The 20,728-nt window shown below is 38.3% G+C and overlaps 1 protein-coding gene across 4 annotated transcripts; it reads left to right on the plus strand.

Moving 5' to 3' along the window:
• Positions 1 to 59: 59 nt before the first annotated feature.
• LSM14A (LSM14A mRNA processing body assembly factor) lies at positions 60 to 20,592 on the plus strand. Of its 4 annotated transcripts, none has more exons than XM_082489416.1 (10): positions 60 to 432; positions 8,356 to 8,519; positions 9,953 to 10,085; positions 11,164 to 11,286; positions 13,148 to 13,324; positions 13,631 to 13,693; positions 14,399 to 14,578; positions 16,067 to 16,238; positions 17,140 to 17,368; positions 19,267 to 20,592. In XM_082489416.1, the coding sequence occupies exons 1-10, from the start codon at positions 312 to 314 to the stop codon at positions 19,288 to 19,290; spliced, it is 1,386 nt and encodes a 461-aa protein (XP_082345542.1). In that variant the 5' UTR covers positions 60 to 311; the 3' UTR covers positions 19,291 to 20,592. The 4 variants fall into 4 exon arrangements, with proteins under 4 accessions (XP_082345542.1, XP_082345543.1, XP_082345544.1 ...); XM_082489417.1 differs by having other exon boundaries at positions 11,167 to 11,286; XM_082489419.1 differs by lacking the exon at positions 60 to 432 and adding an exon at positions 4,651 to 5,429.
• The last annotated feature ends 136 nt before the right edge of the window (positions 20,593 to 20,728 follow it).

Genomic DNA, 20,728 nt, shown 5'->3' on the forward strand with positions numbered 1-20,728 from the left:
GCGAGATCTCCTCCCCTCCCGGCATCCATTTCGCGGCTGGAGCGAGGGGGAGGCGGCTCTGAGGGAAGATGAAGGCGGCGGCCATGTTGGGAGCTTCAGGGCGCTGTTGGTGTGGGGTGTGCTGAGGGAGTCTGCGCAGGGAGAGCCGTCGCTGGGGGATCGGCGGAAGGTCGGGCTCGAAGCGGGAGGAGTAGAGCGCCTACTACGACTCCAAGCAGGCTTGCTTAGTCGCTTGTGCCCGGCTTCAGGAGCGCTCGGCAGGGGAGGAGGAGGAGGAGGCGGGGGGTGTCCCCGACCGAGGAGCCAGCACCATGAGCGGGGGGACGCCCTACATCGGGAGCAAGATCAGCCTTATCTCCAAGGCCGAGATCCGCTATGAAGGGATCTTGTACACCATCGACACCGAAAACTCCACTGTGGCGCTGGCCAAGGGTAAGGAGCTGGCGGAGCAGAGGACTAGGCCCTGCCGGCCCAGCGACACCTCGGGGAGGGGGCGGGAGGGCAGCGGGACCGCTGTGCGTGCGGCGGCGGAGTAGGGCCCGTCGGGGATCGAGCAAGAACCTGGAACCGCGGCAGAGTCGTCCGTGGCGAGGAGGAGGCCCCGGGTGCGAGGGGGGGGGGGGCTACAGCGGCCCAGCGGCAGCTGCGGGGGGGCTCGGCCGAGCTTTGGCAGCAGCCCGCGTAGTTTCGGCCGGGGGCGCGTCGTCCCGCCATCCTCGCAGACGGGGCGTCCGCGGTGGGGCTGTGGCGGCCCGCCAGGCTCAGCGGCGGCGGTGGAAGCGAGCAAAGGGCCGGGAGAGCGGCGGAGGGCCCTGCCACCCCCGGCTGCGGGGAGCGGCCCGGACAGCCCGGAGCGGCCGCGGAAAGGAGCAGGGAACGTTATTTAATGAGGGGCTGCGAAAAGGAGTCCGGCATAAAGTGTGAAACCTTTAGCCGTGGAAGCGGCCCAGAGTTAGTGCGTAAAAGGGAGTAGGAGGGGGAGGCTGGAAGGAGGATTTCTTTCCATCGTAAGAATTCCAGGCGTGCAGGGCCGCGTACGACTGAACTCGTCTGCATTTTGGGATCGGAGACAGCTCGGGTCGAAAGGGGATGCTGTGGGTGCTAGGTTATCAACAAAGAAGGCTGATCGTGAGCCCTTCGTTTCAGCGGTAGCAGTACGGCACTGTATAAACCGAAATTGAGTAGAGACGCTGGCGTGAGAATTTATTGGCTGGAGAATATATATGTGTGTGTGTATAAGAAAGTTAGGAAGACAAGTTTACTGAGAAGAGAGTCAGAGACGGGGTAAAAAAGAGGATCTTTGAAACTAGGCACCAGAAAGACTTCACTGTTTCTTGTGCGTGATAATGCACTCTCAACACGACTATATTAGCCATGTCAGTGAATGTGCAGTAAAACATTAAGTCGGATTTTTAATGACTTCTTTATAATAGAGTCTGCAAAACTTAGTGGTATTTTACTTTATACTTCTTGACTCCGTGAAGTATTACTAAATAATCTAAATGCATATATAAAAGCAGAGAGTTTATCCAGCAATTACGTAAGGAGAAAAATTGCTCTTTGTGGAAATTAAATATTTGGGATTAAGAGTATTCCGAACCTCAGTTCCTATTTGATATGATATGCTTAGCATTCTAGCATAACGACAATCTGTTGCGTTTTACATAGTTGGTGTATATAATAGTTGGTCTGTGGAGCTGATACTTTTCACCTCACATTGGCCTTTTGGTAATTCTTGTTTGTGTTACATGTCACTTTAAGCTCCCCCCACCCCACCCCCTGATAATTATTTAAGACATAGATTGCTTTGTTTTGTAAATTCTTATATGTGTGCTTTGAAACGTCTTATAGTAGGCTTGGTCCCAGGCTTTCATAGTTCATTTATGGGGCGTTTAACTTTCATGATGCGATTTTTACATATTTTTAAAGATGCCTTTAGGTTAAATTACCTTGCTGGAATTGCATTATCTGTTTAAAAAGGACAGCTAGTATTTGTTTATATGAGAAAAAGATGAGCACTGTGGTTAAGAAAGAAGTGCTTAGAAATACCGGTTGCATGCTGTGATTGTTGATTGGTACAAAAGCACTTACAAGAATCCCATCCTTGAGGAGCTTGTGATAATCTTGCCCTAAATTAGACAGAGTTAGTGCTGACCAAGCTGATTTTGCATGACTTCTCAACAGTGGTTAAGTCATGTTATGGCATATCTGCCAAAGTGTATGTATTTAAGGTAGATCAAACTACAGTTACAAATCTAATCTACTCTTTCTCATCAGAAATGTAAATCTAAACCATTACATTTGCTTTAATAAAACTTGGCTGAGTTAGCTGAAGAATGTGTGTTTTGTAATATAGTGTCATGATTCAGAAGAGAATAAACCAGTATTTCTAGGCTGCCTGGAACCAAAAATCTGGAGATTAATATGTAAGCTGGTAACAACCATATTAGACTGTAAAATAGTTCACTGTGCTCATGAACAAAATGCTCAACTCTAGAGTATTCAAGTTTCCAAATAAATGAAGGTTTAGGTCATGCGAATGTGGTGTGATAGCATATATGTAAGGTGAAAAGTGTGGTTAATTGCAGCCAGGTCTGTATGTGAAAGAAGCAGATCTTCCTTCTGAACTGTCTGTAGCTGTAAATATGTTGATCTGGTAATAGTTATCTCTTCTTCCTGTGGTGAATCCAGAAGTCAAACCAGAACTGTTTACCGTGGGTCTTTACCACAAATGTAAATTTTTCTGCCTGAAAAGAGACTCAAAAAAGCACCAAAAGATGATTTGATGCTTTCAGTTGCTCCACTGTTTAGCTGGCTTCATGTGACTGTTACCTGGCTTGAGTGCAGGCAAGTCTGTCATTACTTGTTTCCTAACTGAAATCACTGAGATTATGACGTAAAGTGCAAAAGTAGGTAGAGTCTGTTCTTGAATAACTACAGATTTGCCTAACAGTAGGACTTCAGTGGGCTAAACTGAAGCCTGAGTTTAATCTCATGAAGTTGTACATGTGGAATGTCTTAATTTATCTTACATCTTCTGCGGTTGTATACAGAAATAAGATTTTTGTGTTGCCAACAAGATACTCGATTATAGTCTTTGGTTACTGAGAGGCAATATCCTATAGTTCTTTAATCAGCATTTTATTACAAAGCTGTGATCCTTTCACTAGCAAATGTTGTGGCCTCTGTCTCATGAGTTAGAGGAAGACAGCAACTGTTCAGATATTGAGTGTACCATTTTTATCCTAAGCTGGAGTCTGGTAAGGGAAAGCAATGCATCCTTTCAAAGTGTTAAAGTGTATTGTTATTTAAATAACAGTGAAAACTCCCATCTATATCAGATTCCAAATATTAAGCAAGCTGTACAATTATTTGAGGTTTTTGTATATTATTGGTGCATATGTGTTTGGTTTTTTTGATTGCCAGCTTTTCAGAGCTAGTGTTTGGAACAAAACCCCACCCACTCTTATTCTCAAATTTCAAGTCAAATTAACTTGGAATGTCCTTTTAGTTCATACTTCTAATTCGTTCTTGATTTTTTTTTTTTTTTTTAATTTTTTTTAAACATCATTAAGTCCAACCAATTTAAGAATAGGTGTTTGCAAGCCACGGTTAGGAGCAAAATTTTTTCGCTGTAAAGTAATTGCTGCCCTACATGGGGGCAGTTACAGAATAATCATGACTGATCACACTTGACCTTACATGTTGCGGCATTAAAAACTAGGTGTGATTTTTCATGCTAGTAATACGTAATGCCTTTCTACTTCAAGGCACTGATTTAGAGAGATGGATTTGTAATGTAGGTAAGCTGTGTAAGAACAACCACGTTGGGTCAGAAAAGGCTTTGTTCCCTGCCAACAGCAGGAAATCCTGAGGCATGCGAGTATAAGAAACAGAAAATGATATACTGTCTATACACACTGTGGTCTAATGCATCAGTTTTCACTTATCAGCTGTTGGACCATTGTGAGTTACGTTTGGAACCATTATAATTAATAGATATTAATGAAATAGCTTTCAGTAATTTAAGTAGTAGTTAAACTTCTGGCATTTTCAACTATCTGTGATAGTGTTTTCTATAGTCTAATGGCACATGAAAGTGAGAACTTCCCTCTCTTTTAGACTTGTACAAAATATTAATTGGGCAAAAGGCTTGACTTAAGCGTTTCCTCTAGTTCAGGGGTGGGAGCAGGAAATGGAAGCGTTAAATTTTTATAAAATTTTTATGAAGCTATTTTTTTAGTGAGTTAAGTGACATGTTCCCTCCATGTCCTGAGGTTTTATGTCATCTGTGCCAAACCAACCCTATGCATAGTGTGTCACAGCAGAGAAATTCCTATTTTCAAAGCCCACTCCTGGCTACTTCTGTCATATCTTTCCCAGTTAACTCTCAACCCCTGTGAGTAAGGGAATGCAGTCTGAACTAATTGTTCTGAAGGTATGAGCCCGCCACAGGCTGGCTCCTTCACATCAATACTGTCCCTGTAATGTGGTGTGCAGGCATCTGAGCATGTTTACAGGGAAAGGGTTGTGATGTTTTTAAGAGAGATGGCAATTGAAATGACTTGTTCTGGTAGTGGTGGTCTCACTTTAGTCGTCATGCTTCTCGTGGGTGCCTTAAGAGTGGGGAAAGAGTGGTTTCTGTGTATGTATGCTACATATGAAATAAGGCTGATAAGATTGTGTCAGTGCGGCGTACAGAGCCTGAACTACGTATTTGCAATAATTCACGTTATATGGAAACAGTCTCTTTTGCTGGTAGAATATATAGCTTGACTTCTGATTAACAAAGTATTTTTCTGTGTTCATCAACAGGTAATAATTTCTGTTAATTGATAAGGAAAGTTCCAATGTTTTCCTTGGATGCCATAGCAGTGTAATATAGAAACATGCGTTAAAATATAGTATAGTAGTAACATTGAAGTCAGTCAAAATCTGTATGAAAATTTGCTCGCAGCACTTTAATATGAAGTTGATGGAACTACTTGGGCATAAAGTGACATACATGAATCCTGTTAGGCTCAACAGGGTTAGTTTCTTTCCGGCTAGCTGCTCAAGTGTATTTACACTGACAAAAAATAAGTTTGCCTTTAACATGTGATGGTTGCCTTTTTGTTTGCTAGAGCCAGTTTAGCTCATTTAAAAAAAAAAAAAAAAAAAATTGACAATGTAAGATGAAATGGATTTACCATTTAGTCCTGTTAAGTGTTATAAGATTATGTTATCTTTCACATGCTTATTTTCATTTCCTCTCACTCTTTAATATTTTGCTATATATGAACCACTGCACCTTGTTCTGGAGAAAGGATGTAGTCCAAGGAAATACCCCAAGAGACAGAGCTGGATAGAGCTCTAAGACTGCTGCTGCTCCAGTACCTTGTCTTTTTGATACTCTGGCAACTTAGTATTTCTGATTATGCAAAACTATGGTAAAAGCTATTTCTTTCTAAAATCCTATTGTATTGGCCACCTTAATATTAGACTTTTTTATTGTAATGAGCTCAGATTATATTAAATCCTAATCCAGGCTAGAAGAGAAGAAACTGTAAAGATAGCTGACCCTTTGCAAAATATTAAAAGTAACATCCAATTCTTTATGTTGTACTGCTGTCTGAAGGACCTAGTTGGTATAGGCACCGCAAAAACATTGAGTAGCCCTTATACTAAACTGCTTTCTTGCATCACCACACATGCAGTTCTGGTTCCTTGTTTTAGAAGGAAATTAGACTTGGGGATGGTTATTTTTGTTGCTTTGGGGTGAGAGGGGAAGGTTGAACCCCAAAGCAGAGGAGTTTGCCTACCCGTATCCAGCAGAGCTAATTTTCATTGGACAAAATTGTCTTTATATTTTGCACAAAATTGCACTAAAACTAGTTTGGTTTGGGGCAATGGAGTGGTAGAGAAAAAAACCCAAACTCTTAGTAGCAGTTTTCGATGTGTTTTATTGCAAAACGATTGACGACCTTATCAGTGTCTTGATGTAGTTGCATAGGCAGCTGACGTCTTAAAGATTAATTCTAATTTTTGGTATTGAAAATACTTCCTTTTGATGTCTTTGTAATTTTATGATGGGGAGAAAGACAAATTCTTTTTGACATACAGTAAAATCCCTTTACCTCTTATGTCATTAGATGACAGTTAGGTTCATCGCTTTTTTTAATTGTTTTAGAATGGAGAAAGGTAACTGCCAGGTGTTAAAACTGTTCCTATATGTATCTTCTGATGTTGGTATTAGTAGTAAAATATTTATCCATGCAGCATATCTCTGACTTAAAAGAGAAGTACTTTCAAAGCGGATTTCTTTCATAGTTCATCAGATTTTTATATCTGTCTAAAGGCGAGATGCAATCCTCTAGTTTACTACCCTTTTTGTGGTGTTGCTACTGCTTAGTTCCTTCACTTTAGCTAGAAAGTAAAATACTTCAGTAACTTACTGATCACGCGCTAGCTGTTTTCGTGCACCTTTGTAGACAAAATGGCTATGAGAGCAACTATTTCAGTGTGGGACAGAGAGAACCAATACAAAATCAGCTTTGGTTATACTTACCAAGACAGCAGGTTAAATGAAGGGCCAGGGTAGTTTACTAGTTGTCTAATAAATAGACTTATAGGGTGGCCAAAAAGTGAAGCTGGATCCATAGTCAAGACAGTGAAACAGAAAGGTGTAATAAATAAAAAGCAACAGAATGAACGACAGTAATACACATGACCAATTGATAATGTTGTTAAGCTTTTCTGTATTACTTTGAGTTAATATCTGCAAATTCTTCAGCTTCGGATATCTGTTTTTTTTCTGTAGAGGAAGAAGAGAAGACAGATTTCTCCTATAACAAAAGATTAACATTCGCTTAACAGCATATGCCTTTTTACAGCACTTACATTTTATAGTACCATTCAGAGCAGACTTTCAGATGCACAGAAATAGAAAAGTTGATTAAACTCAGCTCAGTAGATGATATAAGTATGAATAAAATAATTGTAGCCTCTTAACATTATTTTTAATTGTAGTGTGGAGTTGATCTCTACCCTGAATTATGCTTCTCAAAAAGATTTGTAATACTTGACTGATAAGCTCTGTTTATGCAGTACAAGAAGCAACAGTGATGGAAGATGGTGCAGCCTGAGAAATGACTCGGTATCACTTTATACAGCTCTACAGGAAACTGATTTTCTTGACTAATGGTTTTATGGCTGCAAATAAGTGCCTAATGATGTCTCCAAATTGTTGATGCGTCTGAAAATGGAGGGAAAACTGATTCTGGTAAATTAAAGCAAAATACAGATGTCTTCTCAGCATAACCCGTAGTACCTTACAAAGCAAATTAAAACCTCTTAAAAGGCTAGAGCAAGGACAGTCATGAGAGATTGTTAAAGCTGCCGCAAGTTGATGTTCAGTAGAACGTGACTGTCATTTTTTGTCTTCTGGTTTGAATTCATTGTTTAGGTTTTGCTTACAAAACTCTAGCTCTTGGAGATGTAGCTCTTCAGATTTTTTCTTTGTTTCATTTTTTTATTCACCTCAGGTTGGCAGTCTTATGGTAAGGAAAGGTCTTGGAGAGGGTAGTGCAAGTAAAATGATTACATGTAGTGCAAAGGGAAAAGCATGATAAGCTTCATCACTATGCAGTCTGAAAACTGTTGGAATTCAGCTGAGTATGTACCAGTAAATTTAATGTGTTGGTGTGTTGCACTCTCTGCATGCCTACTTCAGGAGATAGTTATGCCCTAGTGAGTTTTCTTAATTTTGCTTAGTGGAAATTGTCTATGCATACCACAGAATTCCTAATTTTTTTTTAAAATCTTAATTCAGACCTTGAATCTATTGAGAAATAGTTTGCTTTTGGTAATTATTAATAGTCTAGTTTCCGTTGGTATTAGAGTGTTTTTTTTTTTTTTTCCTGATTTGCAAGTGCAGAACATGAAGTATGTAAACTCATATAGTCCTTGATTCAGTCCTTGATAAGGACTTAGCAGCCTTTATTGGTGTTCTCCTTGCTATAATATCCAGAAAGCATTAACTTTAGCAAAAACCTGCTTTGCTGCTTCCCCTTATACTCACAAAACAGTTGAAATACGCTATCGCTCACATGTTGAGTAAGTGGTGTCTCAGTAAGGAATAGAAGAGGTGTCTTTCTGCTTGATTTTTAACTGAAATTTGTAAGATCAAATTACTTGTTTATGTCTGAGCAGTTGATAATGGCAAAGAATATGCTGCTTATTTAATAAGGTGTTTTTCTCAACAAAATTTTATTTTTTTTTATTTAAAGCTGTTGGTCTCTGCAGTGTATTTGAAACATTTTTGTTGAATGTGGCTGGTTTTGTTTTGTTTTTTTTTCTCCCTTTCCAATTTTACAGTTCGCTCCTTTGGTACAGAAGATAGACCAACTGATAGACCTATACCACCTCGTGATGAAGTCTTCGAGTATATTATATTCCGTGGCAGTGACATTAAAGACCTAACTGTCTGTGAGCCACCAAAGCCTCAGTGCTCTTTGCCACAGGACCCTGCCATTGTTCAGGTATGTTAAAACATGTTTACATGTGTGTTGCTGAAGGTATAAGCTGGTAGCTTTAAGCACTCTCTGGCTGATTGTTTAAAAATTAACATGTTGCTGTGAAGTTAACAACCCAATGTAAAGAACTCTGGAAAGATTTTCCTCTTTTGAATGGTGTCTTTAACTGAGAAAATCAAGGTTGAAATCTAACTCTAGCCCAATGCACTGGATACCAAAGCTGCCCTTTTTTCAAAAACAGCTAATGACTTTTGGTAGATCTTGATGCCTTTTTTGAAAGGCATGCTTTTGAAAAGTACGTTTTGAAGGGTACTTGGCTTAGGAGGACGGATATGCAAGGCTTCTTGGAAAGGTCAGACTTGGTATAAGTCAAATGGAGTAGATGCTGAAACCTCCCCAAATCACTAGTGATTTTGTTTATTTTGTTTTCACTTGGATTTTAATTTTCAACCTTTTTTTTATGACTAAAAAGTGTTTCATCTAGTTATGTGTTTTTAAAAAGGCTTCATACTAAAGGACAGTTATTTGAAAAGGGAATACTTGGTTGCTGAAGGGAAAGCAACTTAAAACTTGAAGCCTTTGGGTTTAGTTAATCTGTTATTTCTTAGTAAACGTACTGCCAGACAATGATTTTTGATCTCTGAAATTTGTTGGCTTGTTGATTGTGTTTGTGGGGTGTCTTAAAATCATCCCTGAAAGCAAGATGGAAGATCTCGATTCAAATGGGACTTGATAAGTCCATGTAAGTGTTTACATTTCTAACGTTTCACCGTTCCATAAGATAAAACTCTTGATACTTCCTTACAAAGTACTCTTGCAATCCTCTAAGGTCTTTTGCTGAACTTAGTGCAACTCCTTCTGACAGTGCTAGTTGAGAGCTGTGAAACTGAATACTGCTAACCCCAGTAATAGTAATAACCCCACCCTCCTCCAGTACGTTTGGGTCTTTCATTGTTCATGTGGGTTTGGAAACTTCAGGGAAAAGCATTGGATGTTTTCCAAGTTTGCCAACAAAAACTTAGACATGAGTTTGACAAGGGAGTCTAGTATCTGAGGTTCTAAGGAAAAGATTGCAAAATGTCGTGGTACTGTTTTTCACACGTTTGTGATATTGGAAGGATAAAAGCACTTTCTAAGCTGTATCCTTACGTGTGAAAATGTTTTCTGCTAACTGTTGTCTGTTTTGAGTTTTCATTCAGATTAATGTGTGTAATTCAGTATTTTTGTGCTGGTTTTGCTTGTGTGTTAAAGAGGTTAAATTCTTGATATTAAAAGAAAGAACTTTATGAATGTTAAGGTCTTTTGTACGCATTAGCCACAGTAGTGGTGTTAGGGTAAATTTAACAAGTAGTTTTAGAGTTTCTGCGTTTCTTGCCATGCAGAACTCTCTCCTACCTTTTGTGTAAACATGAATTTCGGCAAGTGTGTTTTGTCTTTAGTCTTCACTAGGATCTTCGACTACATCTTCATTCCAGTCTGTGGGGTCCTATGGTCCTTTTGGCAGAATGCCTGCATACAGTCAGTTTAGTCCAAGCCCGCTGGTGGGGCAGCAGTTTGGCGCTGTTGGAGTTGGTATGTTCATTTTTATTATTTGGTGTTTTCCTGTAAGTGAAGTTGCATGGATGTGCGTAGACAGTTATCAGTGTTTATAATTCCATCTAACCCTAAGAGCAGATGCAGAGTCCTCAATCTGTATCAGTCCCACAGTTCAGCTCAAAAGTAGAGTTTTTCATAGCCTTTGCAGCTCAAATCAAAGCAATTACAATTGAGAACTAAATACTGTCTCAGAGGGACAAGTGCGGAAAGGTTCCTGAATTCATTCATTCTTTTTCATATATTTTTGTAACATTCATCGTGTATTCATTATATTTCACAAGTGGTGTAGAGGCAGCTCCTCCACAAAAGCCCCATCTGTAGCTGTGCTGTGGACATCTAGTATTGCAGGTTGACCAGGTGGTGTGTGTGTGCCTTAACCAAGGGTTTGGATTATTCAGCAGTCCATGTGCCAGCACAGCGCTCCAGCAAAGCACGAGGTGTTAGCTTGGCATGAAGTACGTGCTTGAAGTATTTGTGAGCTGCATGAGTTGGTTGCTCCTTTATACTGCAGATGCGCTCTGAGACTCACCAACCAACTTTCATTCCTCCTGTAAAGTTTCTTATTTCACCTAAAAGGTTTTTCACATAGGAAGTTAACATTCTTGTAATTGTTACGCTGACAGTGTTACTCCTGGTTCTGAAAATGTTAGCCATGCGAAACGAGGACTGTAGAATTGGCCATAACTTGGTATCAGTTAATAAGACGCAACAGTCATATTTTTGTTTAAAAGTTGTTAAGTGGAAATATATACCAGTAACATTTGTTTATTACTCTGTAAGATGCTGCCATGACTATGCTATGTTAATATTTGTGATACTAAAGTTAGCGGTGCTCTTTTATTTTGTTTTTCTTTTCTTGATAAAAAGCATCAAGATATTACAGTCTTACCAACTTACTACGAATATATACATTACATTAAACTTAGTGTGTGGGAAGGGTGGACTTATGTGTATTCTAGAGTAACTGCCTAATATGGCTTCATTAATCATTTAGTGCTAAATAAAAAAAAAAAGGTCTAACCCAGGTTTTAAAACTATATTCTTTCTTTCAAAGCAGGCGGCTCTTTGACATCTTTTGGAACAGACTCTTCAGCTAGTGCCAGCATGTCACAAAGCACTGCAGTTGGTTCTGCATTTACCACAGATGCAAGATCACTAAAAACACAGATGTCTCAAGGTAAATCTTTTTGAATAACTCTTTGATCTCTTTTGACCAGTCGTGCCTCTGTGACTTAGGTGGTTGCCAGAAATGCTAACCAAACAGCTGAATTCTGTCATGAAAACACCCAATGCTAAAAGCAGAAAGCACTGAGAGCCTTTGTACTTGCTCTTAAAATGTGTTTTCCTACATCTCGCTATGCTGCATGGGTAACTGTTAGCAACACATTTGTTGTTATTCTTAAAGCATCTATATTGAGAGGAAGGACTTATTTTACTTGAATAATGTTAGCAAATAGGTGCATATGGAAATTCAATAACTAGTTTTATTGATAGCATGACAAAACTCAAGATACTTCATGCTGATGGATTTTGGAAGTCCTTCAGCCTGCAATTTTTAAATCTTTATTTCTAATGGTATTTTTTTTAATGTATATTTATATAAATAATATTAACAGCAGACCTGATTGCCTGTAGAGTGTGACATGACAGTTAAATCAGCTTAATAGTAATAGCATCTGTATGGGTAGTTTGTGTAATACTGGAAAAAGAAAATAGAATCAAACCCAAAATTCTTGATGCGTTTTGAGTGGCAAAAAAGAAGAAACTAAATGTTGAGCACCCTTAGCCTCACTTCTCATGCAAATGTGTTAAGATTGCTCCTCAAAATCCAAAAGGTGTTACTTCCTGCTCTTCCACTCTTCATTGCTAAAAGTAAAATTGCATGCTAAGATAGATTCCTAATGCTATTTTTAAGCTTATGCAGTCATGTTAAAAGGCTAGTATCGCTTTACTTACAGTGAACAGGGTTTTTGCTAATTGTAGTTGAGATTTGTATACCAGTTAGGAATGCTTCTAGCATTAGTTGAGTGGATTACCAAAATATTTTCTACTTTGTTGCATTAACTGAAGGGGAATAAAAACATGCTGAACATTTACTGTTTCTCTGTTGAAAAAGTAACTTGTTATTCTATAGGTGAAATTAAGTCCAAGAATCATACAGGTTTTAATGCATGACACATGCTTCAGATGAATGTACATTCTGCCACAAAATTTCCTGTAGGGCACTAATAAGTTTTTTCTGTGTCTGTTTGCTTTTAAAAATATTTGTCATCTTTGTAGATCATAAGTGTGGTGTGGTTGGGGTTTTTTGTTTTTTTTTTTTTTTTTTTTCTTCTTTTGTTTAGCTTCTTCTAAGGGATACAACATTATCCTTTTCTTCTACTTACTGCGACTTGAGTCTTACTCTAATTTCTTAGTAGATATACCTGTCTGGTGTCATAAACTTGTCTGGCCAGATCAAATATCTCCATTTTAAAACATGCTTCTGGCTCCAATCACTCATGCTGCAAATTGAAATGTATGAACAGCACTTTGTGGGGAAGCTTCCATAGCTCCTTCATCTGCATTAAGCCTGGCACTGGCTGTCACTGTTCATTTATGTTGTGGTGATCATACTACAGAGTGTGCTAGATGAAATGAAATTTCAGTATCGTAACTGCATTTCCGTCTTTGGGAACAGTCACTTTCCACTTGGCTTTCCAGGGAGGCAGAAAGAGTATTTTTACCTCGAATCAATCAAAAAATTTCATTCCACAGCTAAATGCACATTGTGGATGGGTTGGTAGGGATTAATTGTCCTACCCATTTTTTTCTTTTAGACTGGGGGAAGGGGAAATGCTAAATATCCTTCATTCTGGATTAGTGGATCTGAGGGTGCAGAAATATTTGTTTCTTCTTTGGACACAGCTGTCTTGACTGGTAAGGCAGATAAACCTATCAGCCTAGATCAGTTGAGAGCAGGAATTCGAATTTGTGGATGAGAAATAACTCTTTGGGTTTGGGTTTTGTTTTGTTTTGTTTTGTTTTGTTTTCCCCAGGTCGTTCAAGCCCTCAGATAGATCATTTGAGAAGGAGCCCCACCATGGAACAAGCAGTACAAACAGCTTCAGCCCACTTGCCCACTCCGGCACCAGTTGGGAGGAGGAGTCCTGTACCAGCCAGACCTTTGGTGTCTGCTAGCCAAAAATCCTTAGAGAATCAAGAGCACAGACGAGGTAGCTTTGGATAATTTTCATATGGCTTATTTTCTTCCACACACATATGAAATGCCCTTTTTAAGGGTAACGTGTAGGAATTTTCCTGCTGTCCATTACTAGTAGACTGGCCAGCAGAGACCTGGATTATAGATACTTGTTTTTAAAGTCAAGCATATATTCTAAATTTTTTTTTTCATTTTGTCCAGTTAAACTTGTTGTTTGCTTTTAAAGGCTTGGATTTTTTTGAAATCTGAACTATATACAAAAGTATAATAAAAAATACTTAATTGGATAAACAAATCATTTTTTTATTTCCAACTTTAGCTGAAGCACACAAGGTTTCAAGATCAGAAAATGAACTCAGAAATGAAAACAAACGACAAATTGGTAAATCTTGTTTTGAGAAATAGCTATCCTTGTTTTCAGACTTCATTACGTTTTTTTTAAAAGTCTGCTAAAATACAGTATTGTGTGTAGTTTGCAAACTGCTAGGACTTTGTTTCTAACGTCCAGAAACTTGCAGTTCAGATTACAGTAATAAAGAATTTGTGTATTTAGAATGCTTTCATGTAATTGTTTCTAATGGGTAACAATAACTTTGCATTGGGTCAGAATAATACAAGCACAAAAAGTAAACGTTAAAGAGAAAATCTCTTCTGGTTGCTCTATATTAACTGATTTGAATAAAAATGCAAAACCAAGCAGTATTCATGGATTTATAAACACAATAGCATGAAATAAAACCTGTTACCTTTCTACAAAAATACGTGACTGAAAAGCCACTAACATTTTAACTCTTCTTCAGAAAGCTTTTAATGACTTGTAGAAAGTTATCTAGTACCCGAGTTTAGTGCTATTATGCTTTCTGTGTCACTGCCATAATTATTGTAAGTGAATTTACAAATTACAAGCTGCTCCGACAGGACTTTTAACAACAGAATTGCAGGAAGAGGATGCATGAAGTCTGAACCTGTTACCCCAGGAATTAAAAAACAAAACAAAAAACCACACCCAAAGAACCAACCACCACCACTACCCTCAAAGAAAAGCCAATCCACAAAACAAAACCAAAGAGAATTTCCCTCTTTTCAGTTCCAGGTGGACCTTCAGCACGGAGAGGCCGAGGAGGTCACAGAGGAGGCCGGGGAAGATTTGGTATTAGGAGGGATGGTCCAATGAAGTTTGAGAAGGACTTTGACTTTGAAAGTGCAAATGCACAATTCAACAAGGAGGAAATTGATAGAGAATTTCATAATAAACTTAAACTAAAAGGTAAACCAATTTTTGCTTTAGATTTCAGCATGGAAAAACTTTTTTCCTGTTTTAATGCTACCTTGGAGAACAACTTTTAAAAGGCATATTGTACGAAGTCTTGTTTGCAGTCATTGTAAAACTAAAAAAATACGTAAAATCAATGAACAGGTAAACTGAGATCATCTGTCTAGTTAATTTAATACTTGGGAAAATATTAGAGTTTGAAAGAAATTTAACTAGCAAATATTGTATGTCATGGTCTAACAAGTCTGGCTAAAAATGCAGGTTACTTGAACAGAAGTCCCAATAGTGTGAGTTTACTTTTGAGTTCTGGAAAAGATGCAATAAAAGAAAACCCATATTTTATGTTTTCAATTACTAATAGACCAAAAGCAACCACAAAAACACTAGTTTGGGATCAGAACTTGGCTGGAGTTTGCACGAGAGTTTAAATTTAAGAAAGCTTTTATCATTTCTTTGCTTTTACCCTCTTCCGGAGAAACACAGGAGTAGTTTAGATCCATACTGCCAGCACTTTAGTTTTGTTTTCTAGCAGGCTTCTGTTTTAATTACCTCATTCTCTTGTGACTAGCCACCTGTTCATTACACTGCTGCTATTTTTGGACAAAACTGTTACAGGTTAGTATAGGGAGTTCCCTATTTCAGTAAATGATTGTCTAAAAGGTGGAAAAGAAAAGGTATGAAAAAATGGTCAGATTTCAGTGTGGAGAAAAAACACCAGTAGAGTCCCATGGGAATTGTTCTCTGGTACTTCCCTGTTTTTCTGAACCATTTTAAAATGCTGTTGATACTAATTTTTTTCAGACCAACAAAGAGGAAAGGGAAAGATAACCATAAAGAGCTACAGAAATATTTTATGAGACAGTGGTAGTTCTTTTGTGTGCGTGTTGTGGAAAGGTTGAGCTGGTTATCTGAAGTTTATGCACAGCATCATGAGATTTAAGCTGTAAGCGTTTAGGAATGAGACTGTAAGATCATAATAGCCAGTTCTGTTGAACCATCAGCTTCTCTTTAAGTACCAGTCAAAACAGTAAGTTGAACTTCGGGCATTATTAGGAAAGAAATATATCATAAAATCAGTTCACAGCTTAATATCCTGAATGCTGGCCCTGTGTCTCAACGGAGATAGCAGCAAAGCCAGAAGACAAAGGAGAAGGCTAACAGGCATGAGCAAAAACATGGAATGACTGAGCTTTTAAGTCTGGAAAGGAGGTAGCTAGGAGGTTATAAAATAGATGGCTATCAAATCCATGCTACCGCAGGGTTTTTTGCTAATTAAACCCCCAGGGAACATAGAGGATATCAAACCTCCAGACAGCTGCAGCAAATACCCTAATTTGTGTGTCAAATTATTTGACTTCCACATTAAATTTTGGAGGGGTTTTTGAGCATTCGGTGTAGTTTTGTCTGTCTGGGAATAAGTTAACAGTGCTTTTCTGTGTAGTATGATGGTCTGGAAGGCTTCTGTTTACTTTTATTTTCCAGAAGATAAACTTGAGAAACCAGAGAAGCCTGTAAATGGAGAAGACAAAGGTGACTCAGGGGTTGATACCCAAAATAGTGAAGGGAATGCGGATGAAGAAGATCCACTTGGACCCAACTGCTACTATGACAAAACCAAATCCTTCTTTGATAACATCTCCTGTGATGACAATAGGTACGGCCTGCAAGTGGAAGCTTGTTAGTCTACTTATTGCCCGTTCATGTCATAAGGTAGTGTCAGCCAGCACTACTCGTTCCAGTCAACTCTGAACCGAAAGGAGTACAGCTTACTTGCATGTGCAGTGGGCAAAAATAAAACGGGAATATGAAGCACAAAATTTCTTTGTGGGCAAGTGCCATACATTAGTAGGAAGACATTTTCGAATGTTCTTTTAGAACCATGCTTCTAGAACTTAATGTACATACTCTAGAATCTCCTTTCCAGATTTACTAAAGTGAGTTTTTTGTTTTGCTGCTAAATTACCACTTTAGTTAAATCAGTTATGACTGTGCTTTGGTAATGGGTTCTGAGTAAACTAAATAATTCTTGGCCAGTATTATTGTTGAATGGGAAGATAGTGTTTCAGGAAAAGGAAAGCTTATCTTTTGCTGTCGCCTTTTTGTTGGTCAAGATGATGCAGATTGCTGACCTATTTTGAATTATGGGGTTATAGTGAAGTTACTGAACAAAATTGGTCCTGTTTTACCTCAAACCAGGGCAGGGGGAGAAGAGGGGATTGTTTTCTTGTGCCGATGGCTGGATGAAGTAACATCTGTAACTGCAAACGTTTACTTTCTGTTTCTTGTTCTAAATTACAGACAGCTGTTATCTACTTATTTTATTTATATGATGCTGTGTGCAGAGAATACAGACTGTCTTTCGATAGGGGAAATCCTTGCAGCATTACTAATATATAATTAACAATACTGTAACACATCCCTTTTTGTTGAGTTAAATGAGCTGTGGCAGACATCTAGATTCTTGCAGAAGGGATAATCTGGAGGTTTACAATGTGATTAATGTATCTTCCTTCTGGAGTGTGTTTTAAAACAATCTTGTTCCCTTTGTGTGGCAGAGAACGGCGACCCACCTGGGCTGAGGAAAGAAGATTAAATGCAGAGACCTTTGGAATACCACTGCGTCCCAATCGTGGCCGTGGAGGGTACAGAGGCAGAGGGGGGATTGGCTTCCGAGGTGGAAGAGGGCGAGGAGGTGGAAGAGGTGGCTTCACCACCCCCCGAGGATTTCGTGGTGGATTCAGAGGAGGTCGTGGAGGCAGGGAGTTTGCTGACTTTGAATATAGGGTAAAATACATTTAATCTTACTATGACCTGATCCACAGCTCTTGGAAACTAGTGGTAAAAAAAAATCCTGCTTCTAGAATTTCTTGAATAGTATTTTACAGATACTGTGAGCTACTTAATTGAAAGTCCATTGATGCTGAAATTTTAGTTACATGGTATCATTTTATTATCGACAGCAACCAAAACTAAAAGCTACCTTTTTCACATGCCCTAAATACTTGTTCTGTAGCTGGAATTGAGGAGGAAAAAAAAATGTGAAAGTTGTGCAGATTTAATACAAGTGTTAAAAATGTGAATTGCAAGCATTTTTCTAAGCAATACTGTAAAATGTAAAGATTGAGAGGGAGTAATTGAACTTGCTTCTAGTGTGCAACAAACTCTTTTGAATTCTTTGCAAATGGATTAGCACAAAGCCTGTAGACTTCTAAGATCCTCTATAACCCCTAAAATAGAGTAATTGAAGTTACTTAGGCATAGTGATGACCTTGTGCAAAAAGGAAGATAAAAAAAAATATTTGAGTTCTGTAAGGTCCTGTTACACAATTCTTTTTTAACTATAACTTTACATAGTTATGTCCAATAGCTGTTGGGAAAGCTGAGGCAGTATTGTCGTCTTCCACCTAGTCGTTCAGTAAAAAGGAACTGTGGGAGATAAGGCATAAAAGCCTCAAACAAACAGATCGCTGTCCATCCCATAGTGCAAGTGTTTTTGAATTATTAAAATAAGAACTGCTACTTTAGTAAAATAAGAATGAAGCCTAACGTTTCTTTAAGTGTTATGTGCAAGCCACCGTGTAAGTCTGCCGACTGAAGTAACCTGATGTACAAACATTTTTTCATCATCACGTAAGCATAGAAATAGTAATTAGTTCTGCAAGAGCTATGATGGTTGAAAAGGAGAATCTTCCTTTACAGCAGACTTATGCGATTTGTTGCTTTTGCAACACTATTAAGACATCAATTTCTGTGTTTGCTGTTGAAGAACTTAATTGTTCTTCCTACCAGCCACTCGGAGGAAGGACGAAGTTGGTTGTCAGCCCCAGCTAGTAAGCAACGTATTCTGTGCTAGTGCTACCTTAGGGGCACTTCCTTTTTCTTGGAAACAAGGTCAGTTCTTCTCTTTATGAAGTTCATTGATCATACAGATTATGTGAATCAGCAGAGCTCAGTTGCTTGCAAAACCAAAATCTTTTCATAATTTCGGTACAAGCTGTTTTTCTTGGCATTAAGCGTGTATATTCAACTCTAAAGTTAGCTTGTTAAGGAAGAGAAATAATACTGGCAGGAAGAGAAATAATACTGGTGTACTGTTTAGAATCAGTAACAAATACAGTTAACCAGATTGGTGCAAGTAAACGTAGGCTTTCTCAGTTCTGACTGGGAGAGAGGAACTTTTTCTGGTAGTTTACTGCATGAGCAGTTAGGGTTTTGCAAAACAAAATCTCTGTTTTCTGTTTGAAGATGTAAATATTTTCAATTAAAAAAGAAAGGTGGGGGGGAGCCTTTTTTCAGCACAGAGGATTTCTGACTGTCCCTCAGATGTTCCATCATTTGTTTGCAATAATTAGTCCTGTGATCTAAAGACATTTTTGGTAGCTGAGCCTGAATTGAAATGAGGGGTTGAAGATCAAAGATTTGAATTTCTGAATGAAAGAATCTTGCAGCCTTCCAGATAAGTAGGAGGCGGTGTGAAGGAGTTGCGCCACATGTCTGGTCAAAGTGACGAGCTGCTTCACTGAGCGTGTGCCAGATGCTGACCTGGTCCCATGGGGAGGTCTCGTTTCCCATTGCGGAAGATGGGAAGCTCAGTGCATCTTCGTCCAGTGCTGTTGCCCAGATGAATATGTGATTTTTGTTTTGCAAAATTAATTTTAATGTTCTACTGTTGTTCCCTCTAGAAAGACAACAAAGTTGCTGCATAGTCTACAAGAAAGCTGAAACCGGGTGAACGTCTAGATCTTCTTGATCCAGAGAATTAGTTTCAGTCTCTGCAAAGAATGAAGTTAATTTGCTGTATACTTGTCACCAGCACTGGGATTTAACTATTTAATTTCAAAGGGGTGTAATGCAGTTACTTTTGAAAAATGGCCATCTTTGAAAACAGTGAGCATTAAATATATTTGAGACAGAAGGATAAGTAATTTCTTATGTATAGTTAATTATAAAGCAGTACTTCGATGGAGTTTAAGTATTTTTTCATCACTGAAAGGATTTTTCTTATTACTAAACTGTATTTGATAATTGCTTCAAGTTGTAAGGACAATTGTATGCAGAAGGCCGTCGATACTGTGAGTGTTTTGATCCACTGAAGGTTGTTTTTTGGAAATCCTGTAATATCCCTTTTGAGATAGTTGTACTTTTATCAACTAGGGTGCTGGACAGTAGGAAAACTTGCTTTGTCAGTCAAATATGTACACACAGTAAATACTGTTTCTTAGGCAAAGGAAACTTTTTATATAGTTGTAAAATTCCATTATATCCCATTGCCAAAGAAACATTACAAACTTTGTATAGCTGTATAAAAAGCAACTAATTTTTTAAAGAATAAACATTTTTAAGTCGGCAAACATACTGTGTTATTGCAAAAATTGATATGCTGAAGAACACTGAATTAGTTGGGTTTTTTCTTTAGCAGCTTTTCAGGCTTAAATGTTTGATTTTATATTTGGACTATAAAGATTTGAAAAATGTTCTTCCACTACACGGAACTGGATACACTCTTCGCTTCTCTTGCAAGAATTTGATTTTGTAGTTTCTGGCATATCACAGGATTTGACCAAATTAAGGAGATATTTTCAAATAAGGAGAAAATAAATTTTCGTATGTCAAAACTTGCAATTAATTTTACTTAGTGATAAATATTAACTTTTTTTTAATAATGGACCAGGCACACGAGTTAGTGAATCTCCTGGAATGCCTGGGACAAAAGTATGTCTCCATTTGTCAATTCTTGAAATGTTAACTTTGTTGTAATACCTGTAGGCATAAGCGATTTAAAGAATTCTTAGTGTTTGAAGTTGTTTGCATTTTGATAGACCATAGCTTGGAGACAGTGGGACTCTGCTTCTCAGACCATGAATTCACAAATGACATAGTATGGACTTTTTTTTGCCAATTCTGAATGACTAGTTACAACTTTTTGATATGCTGAAATAGAAACCTGGTCATTTGTGTCTGTATATGTATATGAAGGCCACAGGAATAAAGGGATCCAAAGATTAAAACATTTTGATCTAATTTGCTGATTTATTTTTTATTTTTTACTTTATCTTCAAAATGTTCAGTGGTGATAAAAGATGTGGAAAACTGCACTGTTGGAAAATCGGAATATTTAAAAGTGGTTGATAGAATCTTAATTTT

Source organism: Vanellus vanellus (assembly GCF_965231255.1).
Source record: "Vanellus vanellus genome assembly, chromosome: 12".
NCBI classification, from domain to species: Eukaryota; Metazoa; Chordata; class Aves; order Charadriiformes; family Charadriidae; genus Vanellus; species Vanellus vanellus.